This window comes from Chelonia mydas, chromosome 8, assembly GCF_015237465.2.
Source record: "Chelonia mydas isolate rCheMyd1 chromosome 8, rCheMyd1.pri.v2, whole genome shotgun sequence".
NCBI classification, from domain to species: Eukaryota; Metazoa; Chordata; order Testudines; family Cheloniidae; genus Chelonia; species Chelonia mydas.
The window spans coordinates 68,001,006-68,016,760 of record NC_057854.1 but is presented as its reverse complement, the minus strand read 5'-3'; the positions used below and the strand labels follow the sequence as shown (position 1 = coordinate 68,016,760).

Here is a 15,755-nt window from a genome sequence, read left to right as displayed (position 1 = left end):
CATTTCAGATTGCTCAGATTATGATTGAAAATTTGGTAGTCAAAACTTTGAATTCTTTAAATAGTCTACCTACAAGGACTGAGTATATATTAGAAAAGGGTGAAATATTTGTAGTGAAATTATATGGTGTGAATATAACCAGGAATTTAAATATTACTTATTGTGAGCAAGAGTTTTGTTTTACAGGGTGAATAGTAAGGTTCCTACTTTGGGGCTTTTTTGTTTCAGTTCCTTGAGGAATGTGCTTATAGAGCATGGTGGGAAGGAAAGAAGGAACTGAACATATCAAAAGCAAGCTAAAAATTAAAGTACTATCACGCTACTTCTTAATGACATTCTAGTGGAAAGAATTAGCGCACAAAAATGTTACTGCAGCTCTTTCCCAAACCTAGGGATATCCCCAAACCAAAAGTTTTGAATTAGGAGTTCTTTATATGTTCTGTTTCTAAGCATTAAAACAAATATAAATTGTAGGAATATACATGAACTTTATTGTCAAAACATATTTACTTTCAGTTCCTCTATTACTTTTTCCCTTGCAGGAAGGGTTTGTGTCAATTTACTTTTCCACCTGAGCTCACCAAAAGAAAGAGAATTGCAATAAGCAGATAGTTGTCAAGAACTGCATGCTGCAGATTTGAGCATAAGTGTACCAGCTTTTTGCATCTATAGAGTGCTCTTGCATAAAAATGACAGCAGAAAATTTGGTTATTAAAAAAGTCTGTATTCTATTTTTAATACCTTTCATTTCAAAATTCCCAGGAACTACAGTGCAAGATGTGATGGAGAGATCAATAGCAGAAAGTAAAAGCCTAAACATAAAACAAACACTTGGGGATACAAAAAACTCTTAGACTGGTCTTACAAAATTCTACAGGCCCTCATCTTTCTGATGAATGAGTAAAATGTCATTACAGTCAGAGAAAGGCAGGTAAATCTACTTTATGCCTAAATTTGTAATAAGTCTAATGGAAAAAAAAACTTTATGGTAAATACCTAGGTCATAGTTAGATATAAACATGGTTTTAGAAAATGATTTTACGCTGGTTTACATATTAGCCAGTCAAACCATATTTAGCACCAGATTCACTGTGTGTAGGCAGAGTTCTACAAGTTTCAAAGCCCAGTGTAAACAAGGTCATAATGTCAATTGTTGCTTTCGGTGATACAACAGTTTAATACTCATTAAGTAATTTTACTGTGCATCCCTGTTTTACAACAAACAACTATGAAATGATATTTATGTGTTACTCCTCCATTCCTCGCACAATCCAAATTTCCATGGATTTCAGTAGACGATTTGGAGATACAAGGAAAGCATGACTGGGTTCTGAAATTGGAATTCCATTTATATTGTTTACTGGCATTTTAATACATTCATCATCATTGTTCTCTGAACTTTTTTTAGGGTCTGTCACAGGACAGCTGCCCTTTATGGGAAGTTTGGGCCCAGTTTGCCCATGACTGCCTTATGAAGGCCCCAGGTGGCTGATTCGTAAACAAGCACCTGTAGCTAATGAAGGTTACCCAAGTTCAGTTACAGGGGAACTCCAAAGGGATACAGGAAGTGCCTGTGGAGAGGAGTTGACAGGACAGGCCTAAACAGGGAGCCTGGAAGGTGATCTCTCTGGGGAACCCATGAGAATGGGGAGCCTGTAAGAAATGATCCTAGAGAGCGGAGACTCCTAGATGCAAGGCTGTAGTCATTAGGTGTCCAAGAGGGCCTTGTTCTCAGCCACGGTTGAGGCTAGAGGCCTGTCCTGACATGGATCACTCACTGCCCCTGAAGAAGAGTCACAGTAGATGGACCTCCCCAGACCTGTGAGTCCAGAGAAAGATCTTACTCTGGTAGGGGCAAGAGGCCTAATATCAGTGGTAGGGACTGAAACCAAGAAAACACCAGGGAAGAGGTAAGAACTGGGCTCAAGGGTGGGAGGGTCAGCTGGACTAAGAATGACTTAATTCCCCAGTTGAGATGATGAGGTGAAAGCTCTGTTTATGTTCTATGCTAGGGTTTTTTTTCTGTTGATAAATGATACCCTCCACAAGGAAGTGTCCTTTAGCATCTAATGGGTTGTTTGGACTTGTTGATAACTTGGGAGAGGAAAAAATCAAGTAAGGGCTCACCTATAACACCGCACCAGCTTGCATGGGGGTGTGCTGGGTCAGCCTCGCATGACTGGGTATTTCTACATTTTGTTTCTCTGCAAATTTAAGCTTTCACTGAAGAAAAGTAAATTTCTTCAATGAAAGGTCAGTTTCTTGGATGTGACAGCATTAATGCCTTTGGCTATGTATCACCCATGGTACTTATTTTAAATAATTTCTTCACAACAGAGATTAAAATGTGACGCATTCCTTAAAGCCTGTGATGTAAATTTAACTATCTGCTGAGTTCTGCAGACTGAGTGAAAAATCTCAACTGAATCTGCCAAAATAGTCTGCAGATGTTTCTTATTTCAGACAGTAACAAAAAATTGTACAATAGTTAATTAGAGAAATAAATACACAGTATGTGACATATCCTCACAGTGTAGAAATGCCAGAAAACATGGGGTGCACGGAGGAGTTATCATTTACTAGTCTTTGCGGACTGCGATTTTCTCACAGTCTTATTTAACATTAAAAAAGAAAAATTCTACTTAACTTGTTAAGATGAATGGAAATTCACACCTATCTTGGTATTATTGTTTAAGTGGTGAGACTGAAAAATCAGCACGACAGTAGTGAATATGATTCACAACAATGGCTTAAACCTTTTAACAGCAAATTTAGATTCTGAATAGCACAGCAAAATCCATTAAAGTTATAGGGGTCAAACCTGTGGTGCACAGGAGTTATAGAAAGGGAATGTAACATCAGCCAGACTGGCCATTACATCACAGTTTGTGGCTTTTCCTTGGTAAGGATTTCTTTTTATGGCTGTTAATAACGAGTCTAGCTGGGCAATGCTAAGGAGCAAGTCAATTTTATACCTACTGATAGCAGCAGATTTCAGATATTTCGATACCTGTACATTCCTTATATATTTAGACTCATTTGTAGAAAATAACTATTGATTGATGTGAATGACAGAACTTCCTTTCTGTTTTACAATCTGTGTTGATGAAAACAAAACAGCATTTGAAGCCTCAGAAAGGAGGTTATTTGTATTTCTCTAACACTGGTATGGTTACTTACAACTGGGCCAGGTGGGCCTTGTGGGCCTTCTCCTCCTTTCAGACCAGCTGGACCCTGAAAAAGGATAGAAGCATGTTGTTCCATTTGAAAAATTAAACAGTTTTTTTTATTTTGCAACATATTTAATATGAAGGATTTAAAAAGCAAGAAGACACTGCAGAATGAATTACCACCACTGAATGAATAGCCATTGGAATATAACCCATTTGGTGTTTTCCTCTTACATTCATTTTCCAACACCGGGGAAAACTTCCTGTAATAGAAAGCTTAATTCATTGTTCTCCAGGATACTATATAAACACTGTACCCACAGTTATCTATGATGGTGTTTATACTGTACCTGAGCTCCTGGAAGGCCTCTTTCTCCTGGGAACCCACGAAGACCTGCTGGTCCATCTTTTCCAGAGATACCTTGAGGGCCTGGGTCACCCTGTGAAAATGCAGAGGTTTCAAAAACTGCAAACGTTAGTTACTAATTAGTAATGCTACGATTTTAGTCATGTAGGTGGCAGAAGTAACAAGATCCGTGACTTCCAGTAATCTCTGTGACTTCACCTCTGGCGGCCCCTCGCACTCCAAGCTGCCACAGGTGGTGGGGGGACTCCCAAGCTCCTGGCTGGGGTGGGTGGTGGGGCCCCAGGAAGTTGCAGGTGGTGGGGAGACTCCACAGCTCCCTGGGGGAACCTCGAGCTCCCGCTGACAGCCCCCAAGCAGTGGGCAGTGGAGGTATCCCACAGCTCCTGGCTGCCGCAAGCGGTGGGGGCACCCTAGAGGTCCTGCCCTCTGCGGTTGGTGGGGGGACCCCTGGAACTGGGGTCAGCAGGGATACCCCACAGCCCCCAGCTGGTGGAGGTGACAGGGGCCCCTGGAGCTCCTAACCACCACGCTGCTCCCTGCTGCAGGCAGTATGGGGACCTGCAGATCCCCATTTTGTCACAGATATTTTTAGTAAAAGTCAGGGACAGGTCACGGCTTCCATGAATTTTTCTTTATTATCCGAGATCTGTCTGTAACTTTTACTAAAAATATCCATGACAAAATTTTAGCCTTACTAATTAGCATACGTAAAATGAAACAGCAGACTCTGGTTACAATCAATTACCGAAAAAAAAGGACTGGCCAGCCAGCCAGCCAGCCAGCTATTCAAGTACTTTATGACCCTCATCACCATAGTATGTGAGCACAATAGTATTACAACAAATTTTAAACAATAGTATGTGTTAGTTATGGTATATAAACAAAAAGTTATTAAAATTATCATAGTTTCTTTAAAGAAACATTCATGGAGGAAGTTACTCTTATCTACAATGAATAACTGAATAAAATCATGTACTATTTTCTTCATCAATGTAAATATTTTTTCTAATTTAATTTCTCTTTCACCCAAAGAACAACTGAAATTCTACAATGTGGCCAGTGCTACACAGACATATGTCCCTGAGTTCCAGTACAGATCTCCAACCTGACCTGAGCAGACAGGTTGTCTATGTACAATCTTCCACACTAAAAGGGAGGTTCTATGCAAACTGCTGGTCTTAAACAAATTAATGGCTATCCTTGTTCCCACTGAAATTAATAGAAAATCATCGGGTTGGAAGTGAGGCCCTTATGCCTTTGGCGAGTTGCTGAAGAGATCTTCCCTGGGGAAAAATGTGTCTGTCCCTATTTTATGCCATACTTTCTACAGTTATGAACAGTATCTTATTTTAAACATTTATCCCATCTATCTCCATGTGACACCTTCCTTCCAAAAGTCATGCCATACCTTAGCACCTTCTTTTCCTGCAGCTCCTGGGAGGCCTTGTTCACCTGGCGGGCCTGGAGGACCAGGGTGACCTCTTTCACCAATTGGGCCAGTCTCACCAGTAGGACCCTAGAACAGAAGTTAAACCTCAGTTCCCCTAACCAATTTAATTTTTGTTTGGTTGGCTTTTTGTGGGCAACCTGTTCCCCACTTTTTCTCAATCCCCCTCCTACCCTCAGTTGTTCCTAGGATCTGGGATGTCACCACAGTTGCCACTGGAAAATGTACAATCTGCACCTTCACCTGCAGACAACATTTGTTTACAGAATAGTTTAATACTTAAATAATAAAGCTCAAACCCTATTCTGGCAGCAGTGTGGTACATGTGTGAGGTTTCATGGGCTACAATTCTGGCCTTGCTTCTCAAGTGCTGAAGGCCTGAAACCCTTAGCATTTCTGATGCATGGGGGCGGGTTGGAGCGAGGACAAGAGATCTCGTACCCTCTACCTGCCATGGAGTACTATTCTGTAGTATCTTCCTGGAAAAATATGGAGAGGGGTGGCTAGGCAGATCCACTGAAACCTCCCATGGAAAGAATGCAAGGGCCCCAGAAAGGCAGATGCAGGGATCAGAGACCTGATCCACCGGCTTCTGTTCACTTGTTGTATTTAAGTGGTGATGAGTTACAATACTGTATTCATGACAAGTGCTTTTGAGAAGAATGAAAGTTTGCCAGACATCACCACATGGGTCTTTGGTTGCGTATTGGTGCTCAATTCCAAAGTATAGTGAGAGAGAGAGAGCATCTCTGTGAATCAGTGTTGATTCTAAGGTAAGGGTGAGATTAGGCAGTAATAATAATTTTCAGAAGGGTTTTATAATTCTGATTGCTAAACATTGTAATTACCATTTTAATTGATTCACAGTGTCACTTTGTACTAGATAATATCACATATGGTACAATTTATGCCCCAAAAAGTGCATTTTCTGTTAATATGGGTTGTGACGGTGGATGCTAACACTTAAGCAAGTGTGGAAAGATCCATATGGAAACCAAATGCAGGCAGTATCAGTCCTGGAAATAACAGTGGGCCCAGGGAATATTTGCCTATGACTGAATAGTTATCTTTGAAATTAAGCAAAGGAGCAAAGATCACACTCAGTAAAACACATGCTGTTTTGATTCACTGAAGTGGTGGAACAGAAGAGAACTGTTGCATCAAACAGACTCAGATGCCACCAGTAATTAACTAGAGAGTACTTCAAAAAGGTCTGTTTCTAAAAGATTTGATTAAAGCTACATAATTTGTATCTCTAATGGAACTTTCTGCCCTTCCCTCTCTGTGTTTTTCTAAAAAGAATCCCAAAACACAGTTTAGAAAGTAAAACCATTTTCTATAGAAACCTTGTGTCTTGGCAATATATGCTGTGAGATGTGTTAATACTAGATCTGGTTCTGGTCAATGAATAAATGGTGAATATATTATTCAGCAAATGTCACTAGTGGTGGTTATAAGATATATTCAACAATATCTCTACCTATTCGACCAGTCAATTACTGTGGAGGCCAATAGAAAATGCTATTTTTTTTAATGATTAACAAAGTTAAACCTCTGTAATTCCATGCGTGAATTTAATATTCTTTCTAGAAAATCTCTCAAGTCGGGCCTTGGGTTTCTCTTTTACGGGGGCTCAGCGGCACATGGATAATGGGTTTCCTAAACCATGCTGGAATTGCCCATGGTAAGAGATATTTGCTTAAGAAACTTTGCTTAAGAAGTCCAGCCCCTCTCCAGTTAGTATGCTTTGTTTTTCAGATTGGCAGTGCTGCATTCTATTAACTTTGTCTCCAATTTTGCCTTTTCTAACCTCTTGTATGGCTATTGGTAAATAGGATAGGTGGTAAGGGAAAGGGCTAGTGTCATGAAGAGCACTTAAAATAAGTAACTATATAAGTATAATCCAATAAGATCACAAAGTAAACCTCAACCAAATACTGTAAAATAATTGAAATGCTTCACTCTCTCAATCTAAAATAATACAACACAATGTGTTATTTACTCTTTCTAAAAAGAGGTCAAAGTAAGGGGTCCTGTTCTTCATTCTTAACTCTTGGAGAACACCTACTTTGCACGCATTGAAATGACTACAGGTGATGAAATACAGTGGAGAATCAGGCCCAATGTCTTTGTTTTTTGTGGAGTTTGATTCTTGCTTAAATACATTTTGCTAAATTTGCTGTAAGTAATTGGGTACTGCTGGAGTTAACATGTCCATCAGTGTATATTACATACTCACGAACAATAGTTCTTTACATTAGCCATAAAATGATATTTAAACAGTGTTATCATACAGTTAGATATAACATTTAAAATGCTCTACCTGGGGTCCAACAACACCACCAGGGCCTGGGGGTCCAGTTTTGCCTTGAAAACCCTGTGAAATGAAATATATAATTCATAGTTATACATGGCAAGGTATAGATGAGCCAAATTCAAATCTGTGCTGAAGAGGTGAGAGAGAAGTTCCATGTTAGGGGTTCAGCTTCAAGAATACATACTAAATATCTATTATTCCTGTGTATACCTACATGTGAAATTTTGAAAGCTCTGTCCTTTCCAATCATTCTCAGCTGTGCTTCTACAGAGCTATCATAAGCAATGCCAGTCACTTTTACAATTATCTCTCAGTAAAATTTATTAGGTGATTCTGAATACATGAGTGATACTGCTGAAACTCAGCTAAAAATACATATAGACACATATATTATGAACTCAGCCAAGGCAGACAAATGACTATAAAGAAAGGCACGGATGGAAGATTAAGGAGTATGGGGGAAGGTGATGTGGAAGAAACATAAAATCGAATGAAACACAGATCCGGAGAAGATGTGTGATTTTTTTTTTTTCTATAGAGGTGGGAAAGGAGGGCTGCATAGGGAAAAAAGGAAATAGTGAGAATTTGAAATGATGAAGAAAATGGAAAGGCGAATATAAGGTGAATGTCATTGGGACAGTCTTCCAGAAGACTGTCAACATCTGCTGTTTCTAGTAAGCAGCCATAGACCTCAGTTCAAAGGTAGTCGGCAAATTCTCTGGAATCCCCAATTTAGAGTACTGCCTGTCCAAGGGCTCAGTTGTGCCTTTAAGAAGTAGTTCAGCATTGGAGGAGGTGTAGACTGGCACAGCCTCAGGAGAATGAACTCACTGCCATACCATATGGAGTCCAAGATACCATCCCTTCAGACCGATATATATCTGCATCCTTCACCCCTGTGATGGGTGTTCAATCCACACCAGCCCTGAAAGGGTTAAGGTGGCTCAGATAGGGCCAATTAACCTTGTAGGCAGCACCTGGGGGAGAGTCAGGCTGGATTTGTAAATTACTAATTGCTGAGAAAGCCCAGCTGGAAGAGAAGCTGGATAAGGTATCAAGCCAGGAAGTTTGCAGCAGAAAAGGGCTATGGAAAGAGAGTCTAGAGTTGCTATCTGGGGACAGAGAAGTGAGTAGGAGGAAAGCCAGGGAGATCAAAAGCCCTGGGATCCTATCCCTGAAGGAAGGGATTAAATTGCAGAGAAGAAAACCTGTGGAAGACAGAGTAGGAAGAAATCTAGAGAATGAGCAGAAGGGGTTGAGACTTCAGACCTTGGCTGCTGATGATAGGGTCCCCCGGGCTGGAACCCAGAGTAGCGGGTGGCCCCAGGTTCCCCTACCAGTCACTGGGAAAGTGGCATAGACCAGGATTTACAGAACATTACTTGAGACAGCACACAGGAAGATTGTCTGGTGGGACTTGGCTACCCCAGAAGGGAAAGACGCTATATGTAAGGGGACTGTTGCCCCCTTACTAACATTCAGTGGGGGTGTTTTGGTTGGATAGCTCCCGGTACTAAAAGGGGAAGGGTCTATGGGAAACCAGGACCCTGAGGCTGATAGTCCCCAGGAACAATGGGGAGAGGCCAATGCTCCTGGTCAGCCTGAATGACAGGGCGGGCAGGCTAATCAGAGAGTCAGGAGGCCAGGGAGGTCCCCTCCTCCGTGTGAGCTGGATTTGCCTGGGTCAGACAGAGTGGGGCCAAGCTAAGGAGAAAACAGGGGCCCAAGCTAAGCTGGGGAGCAGAGCTGTGCCAGATCCAGAGGGACCAGAAAAGCAGCCCAGAGAGAGCAGATCCTGTCCTGGGAGCAGAGCTGCAGCCCCAAAGCCAGAGGCACAACCCAGAGAGAGCAGACTTGCCCTGGGAGCAGAGCTGTAGCAACCAGAGGCAGAGGGGCCAGAGAAGCAGCCCAGGAGCTGGAGGCAGAGCAGCAGCAGCAGTGCAGAGACAGAGTGGTGGAACTGGGGCTGGAGCAGTCTGGAGCTAGGTGCGGTGAGCAGCTGGGGAGACCAAGGGGGACCCTGAGCAGCGGGCCCAGCTCAGGGAGGCGCCTCAGCCAAGAGGCTCTGCAGGCCAGGCTTGGATCATAACCCCGACAGGGCGGGGGCGGGGGGGCGACACTGGGAAGAAGGGTCCTACCACTTAGAGCCTGAGAGCGTGTGGCCACCACCAGAGCAAGTGTCCAACCCAGAGCATCCCTGCAGCACAGCCAGGGCCTGAGAAGAAGGCCTGGGACTTACAAGGAACAGACTGTGAACTGCCCTGACATTCCAGAGACACTGTTTGTGATGTTCCCTGCCACAGAGCAGGCTGATGTGTTTCCTTTAACCTTTCCCATTTTTCCTTATTCTTTTTAAAATTAATTGTTGATTAAATAACTTGCATTTGCTTTAAATTGTATGTAATGGTCAGTCGGTCAGAGAAGTGCCCAGTGCAGAGAGAGTACCCCGAAGTGGGGACACCCTAGCCCCTGTCCTAGGTGACCACAGCAGGGTTGGGGGTCGAGCCCCCCAGGAATCCTGGGCCCAGCCTTGTCGGGGTTACGAGGACTCTGCCAGACAGGAGAGTGGAAGGGGAGTCCTCAAGGGCAGGGAGGCCACTGAGTAAAGGAAGTGGGAGCGAGGACTCAGATCCTTTCACTAGCTCACTTCACCGGGGTAGTGCAGAAGCCAGGAAAGGTCCCCACAATAACGGGACTATTCCCCCGCTTACATATAGTGACATAGCTAGAGGGCTGAGTGGCAAAGAGAGAGCACCCTGAGTCCTAGAGAGCAAGAGGGGCCATGGGGCAAGTGAGCAACAGAAGGGAGTGCTAGACCAGATGAGCTGATCCCCAGACCCAGCTATGAGGAGGCGCTACAGGGGTGCCTGAACCCTGTTACAACCTATCTTCCTTTATCTTCACTACCTGCCTACATAAAGGCCAGGTACAATCTGACCTCACATTAGTTACGAGCTTTGGACCCTATTCAGCATTCCTTATGCAGATAAAATTATCACTGAAGTCAACAAGAGTTTTCCCTGTGTCAGGAGACAGAAAGGAGTGCTGAATTGGGTACATATTCAGTGAAAATGACTTGAGAACATCTAGTGATTCCACCTCTGCAGAAGACAGATGTGTTTGAGCATATTTGGTAATTCTATTTTTTCTCCTGTGCCATTAGCAAATCTGCTCTTGCAGTCTGGTCTGAGAACAAAAAAGTAAAGGAGGTTTGTGAAAGAAATAATGAGCATCAAAGGAGATCATAGCAACAGAGAATACTCATTCAGTATGGCCTGGATAACTGATGTGTGCATTCATCCCAATCTCATGACAATAAAGCCCTTATACTATCCCATCATGTGTGCATATAAGCAAGAGGAGCATACTCTCATAATATTCTTGTGGCAGTTCATATGAAGGATGCTATATGAAGCTGATTTCAGAGTAGCAGCCATGTTAGTCTGTATTCGCAAAAAGAAAAGGAGTACTTGTGGCACCTTACAGACTAACCAATTTATTTGAGCATAAGCTCTCGTGAGCTACAGCTCACCTCATCGGATGCTCACGAGAGCTTATGCTCAAATAAACCGGTTAGTCTCTAAGGTGCCACAAGTACTTCTTTTCTTTATATGAAGCTGAGTGCACTGTAACAAATAAGGAAATTCTCGTTCAGTAAGTAAGCTTTTAGTATTTTCCACATTTGTGGAGGTGAATAAAGAGCTCTGCAGCAATGTCTGCTTAAGCAGCTGATGCATCCTGCGTGGTAAAATGATAAATCAATGGTACTTGGAGCTAAAGAAGTAATTGTAAATAATTTAGATCAAAATAATATTTTTTCATTAAAATTGCCAGTTTTATTTCTTTAGATTTCAGTGGGATTGTATTTCATAATACAGCATGCAAAGAGTCCTTCTCCAATGTACATGTTCATAGAGATATCCTTCCAGTAAGGAAACCCAAACAATCCTTGTTTTGTTATATGGTTTTGTGTGTGGTTTTTGTCTTAATCACTCTTGATTCTACTTTTCTAAATTGTTAGCTTTCAAGTTTCCTAGTGGGCTGGCACTAATACTTTTTCTGCCTTCTTACATGGCTCTCAGTGAGAGAGGCAAATATTATGTTGTTCCTCGCATGTCTTCTTCAAAGCTGATAACCTAGTATTACGTTGCCTCACTATCTATTGTATACAACAACCAGAAATAATTTCACCCTTACCACATGGAGAAAAAATTAAGTTGTCTGACATCTGACCCCACTGAGTTCTAATGGAATTTTTGCTTTCTATAAACAAAGTTATGTACCAACAAAAAATTGCCTCTCACTTTTTCCTGCAATTTTCGGTATAAAGCAAGGGAACTATCTATTAACTGGCACTCTTTTTAAAGATCACAGTGAACTAAGCAGGTGTGCAACAGCCTGAAACAGTAGTACCAATGTACTTACAGTCTCACCCCGCTGTCCTGGGTGCCCCGGCAAGCCATCTTTTCCAGGTGGCCCCTGAAATTGCAAGCAAAATAAGTCAGAGGTTTCTCAGTGATCTCTAGCTCTGAAAAGAGTATACAGTTAGCCCTAATAATCTCTATGATCTTTTCAGACTTTCAGGCTAGCCTTCAGAAAAGCTTTACTGCTTTGATAGCAACTTGATACAATTTTAATACTTGATTTTTCTGCTGACTCCTTAATTCATGTAAAATCATCTGGATGGTTCACGCATGTTCAAAATGGATGTCTAACATTTCTAAATTCAAAGTCCCTACTTTCTGTCCTCTGTTATCCTGTACTTCATCCCCAAGTTAATGAAAACTGTTTTAAAGATAAGTGGCTGGTAGTTGTGGCTATGGCACTGTTTAACATGGGGCAGCATCAAAAAGATTGCAAAATGAGTAAAATAAATTGTGATTAAAAAAAAATCACAGATCTGATTCTGCCACCCTGACTCCCACTGAGCACAGACAGACTCCAAGGGCAGCACCATTGGTCTAGACTGTGCTCCCAAGTTCCAGGCAAAAAAGGGCATGAATTTTCTCTTCCTGCACAGACATGGGTCAATTGAATTTGTGGCATCATTAGTCCCCCTCCTTCTCCTGAACCAGAGATGGGTTATGCATGTGGGGAGCAGAATCCCAGTGGGCCTGCAAAAATAGTCTCGGAAAGGTAACATGGACTAAGACTGTTACCACTACCTTCCTGACAAAACTCCTTCCGGAGTTAGAGATCTGAGAGTAGCCACAGCCCTGGGAGTCCCTTGGAGCCATACTGCCAAGATTCAGTGAGGAGCGGGATGGGAAAGGTTTGGACTTCCCAGCTGGTATGGGAGCATGGAACCTCTGTGTGGGTCATCTCATCCTCCTGAGGATCCTCTTGGATCAATATCTCTCATTACAGCAATAAGAAAATAGAAGTGGAACTCTACTTGACCTTCTCTGCTCTCCCATGGGTTTTACCAGTATGGCTTATTCACTACAGTAGGACTACTCACAGGGAAAAATACTACAGAACAGAAGTATGAGACTATGGCAAATTAGGCCCTACATTTTTGAAAAGCTATGAACTAATCCTGGCCAATCAGGAATACACGACTAACCCCAAATTGTATCCAGTTTGTGCAATGTACTCCATTTAGTAATAGTCTGCCAGTAGCAGACCATATTGTTTTATATTAATTTGAGAATTTTTTAGGCAGAAGGGAAAAGAGAGGAAGAGAGACCTCTAGTGGTGGCCAGTGTTTTCTGAAGATGGAGGAAAGAAATCGACAGACACATTAACTTCACACTACGCCCATTCTCTTAATATGCACAGTATACTAAGGTGTATCAGGATTACTCTGTATAGTGAATATCACATACTCTCTAAAGCATGTTATTCAGACAAAGAGAAAGTCTGGTGCTACACTGACAACCAAGTACAACAGTAATATAGGACATGCACTACACTGAAACCAGTGTCCTCTGTATTAATCAGATTGCAGGATTATGATTTTGTTTCCCCATTATACTACTTTTCAACCTTTTTTGTTGTTGTTATTGTTCTTCTATTATCAGTCCTGCCCGCTTTATATTTTGTTCTTTAAAATTGCTGGACCTTTATTGGCACCTGATAAAAATGCCATTAGGATTGCTAACCAGCTAATTCCAATAGAAGACTCTGGCATACCTATAATTCTAAGCCTAAGATTCTTTTGATCTCAGAATATCAAAGCGTTTCCACAGATTTTTAGCTGTGTGCTTGGATAACTTATTCAAAATAAATTCCATCAGGATCTGGAACAGAAAGTAATAGGGAGAGAGAAACTGTGTGTATCCTCAGTGTAGGTATCTTTAGGATGAGTTTTGAGGAGCTAATTATGGGACGTGATTTCATGTAAATGACTTTTCTCCACTTCACACCAGTCCAGTTCATTTGTCTTCTGTGCATGTACTGGAATAGAGAGATTTTTTTTTTTAAGCCTTCCATCAAATGAGATATAAGGCTAGATCTGTTGCAAAAGTCTTGGATCACTAACATTTCAAGGTACAATGCAGGTACTTAGCCAAGATTCCTGTTACTTTTTTATAAACATGAATAAAATTTAAGGGTTTAAATGACAGGCCACAACAGCTCCAGAATGAGCTATGTGTAAGAGATCTGCATTTTTAAACAATATACAGTATATATGAGGTGGATGGATTTACATGACAGTTTTCAATGGCTAAAAATATTGTTAATCAATTTACATTGTAACATACCCTAAATATGTATTTATATATTACAGAATAAAAATCCTCTAAATATTTATATGGTAACACTTAGTGTGCCACATTTCTCATACATGATAGCTAAGATGCCTCTTCTCCCTTTCCTCTAAAATAACCTACTTTTAAAAGAATATTTACATCAGCAAAAGAGAGGGAACTTAGTTCTCCAGCCAGTGAATATCATACAAACTGCAACATTTACAAATAGAACAGACTCAGCTTTTACTTTGAATATCTGACTTCTTTGGGTTTATGTAACAGGCTTTACGGTACAGAAGCTTAGGGGAGGTTTTCCTGCTTGTAAGCTTCATGCATTGAGGGACAGACTTGATTAATTATAATACTGCCCAACACCTCAGATGCAAACTCTAACACACTTGTTCATACATTGACTTCAAAAATTTTCTCTGCCAAATTTGCATAATTATTACGTATACTTTTAAAAAATACTTACAGGAGGTCCCTTTGGTCCAGGGAATCCAACAGGTCCTTGAGGCCCTTGTGGTCCCTAATATGAAGATAAGCAAAAGGGTAAACTAAATACCAGATGCTATAATGTTGGACTGAAGAGTTTGCTTCAGTTATGTAACACAAACTCCATTGATAACAGCTGGACATGTGGATAAAGTGAGCTACATACTGCATGTGAATACTGTTAGCAGTTCAAAGTTCCACTAGAACACCCATGTGGAATATACCAAATTAGGGGCCACAGATTAATAAGAAACACTGAATATTTTTCCATGAAGTTCACTTCCATTAAGAAATGTGCAATTATTCTTAACGTGGCTGCACTGCAGCCTTTTGTTCCTCATGTCAAAAGCTCATATTGGCAAGTTCTCACACTCAGCCAGGTACTATCAAAATTTGTAGGTACTGTTGAAATTACTCCTGCTGAATGAGAAGTATCTTAATTTCTGTGTCTCTGAAGAAAAAAAATTCTTGCTTGCAAGAAAAAAAACAAACAGAGGAGCCATCTCTGAAAAGATTTTACTGTATGAGTATTTTTGGAAGTTTTAAAGTAGTAAAATAAACAAGTAGCCCACATGATGGCTAGTTTTAGAAGTTCTCATTGAAAATTAACCAAGACCTTGTCACTTTTACTGTAAGCATTTGCTGTTAATATGCTGAATGGGGCCTAGTATCAGATTATGTTAAGGCTCTGTCTGTGTTAGAGCACACATGATACAAAGAACAAAGAAAGGAGCATTCAGATCTAACTTTCTGTGGTCACACAGCAAAAATGTGTACCCTAGTCATACAGTGCAAGGCTTGTCCTGCTCTACCTGGTATATGATGTGTGGTTTTACTAAGACATCGTGTCAAAATGTTAGAAATTTAAAGCAAAAGTCGGAAAAGAAAGATAATTCATAAGGGATGGTGATGTTAGCTTTCGGCTCCTGTGATAAAGTCCTGGCTGTCTCAGAGTTCCTTAAACCTCATTCATTGCAGACTGGGACGTCAGGAAATGCAGGCTTTGAGCCAAATTATGGCTGCCTCTCTTGCAGTGGGAGAAGTGTTATGTACGAGTGAGGGAAAGGGTTGTTTGTTCAGTAGCAGGCAAGATTTGCCCCTAAGTGAATCTGAATCCTATTTAAAACTTGATTTATCATTTATTAGTGAATGAAGCTCAACCAAATGGTTAACCAGAAACTGTTCAAAATATACATTTTTTATAAGATAATCATAGAATCATACAATATCAGGGCTGGAAGGGATCTCAGGAGGTCATCTAGTC

At 41.2% G+C, this 15,755-nt stretch overlaps 1 protein-coding gene across 1 annotated transcript in view; it reads right to left on the bottom strand.

The window, feature by feature from the left end:
* Window positions 1-15,755, bottom strand: part of COL11A1 (collagen type XI alpha 1 chain) — a 235,035-nt gene that overhangs the window by 80,696 nt on the left and 138,584 nt on the right. Inside the window, exons 36-41 of the mRNA XM_007055218.4 lie at window positions 14,472-14,525; window positions 11,727-11,780; window positions 7,308-7,361; window positions 4,946-5,053; window positions 3,521-3,610; window positions 3,181-3,234 (exon numbers count right to left, since the gene is read on the bottom strand). Coding sequence (XP_007055280.2) covers window positions 3,181-3,234; window positions 3,521-3,610; window positions 4,946-5,053; window positions 7,308-7,361; window positions 11,727-11,780; window positions 14,472-14,525 — 414 coding nt within the window. The remainder of the gene's footprint in view (window positions 1-3,180; window positions 3,235-3,520; window positions 3,611-4,945; window positions 5,054-7,307; window positions 7,362-11,726; window positions 11,781-14,471; window positions 14,526-15,755) is intronic.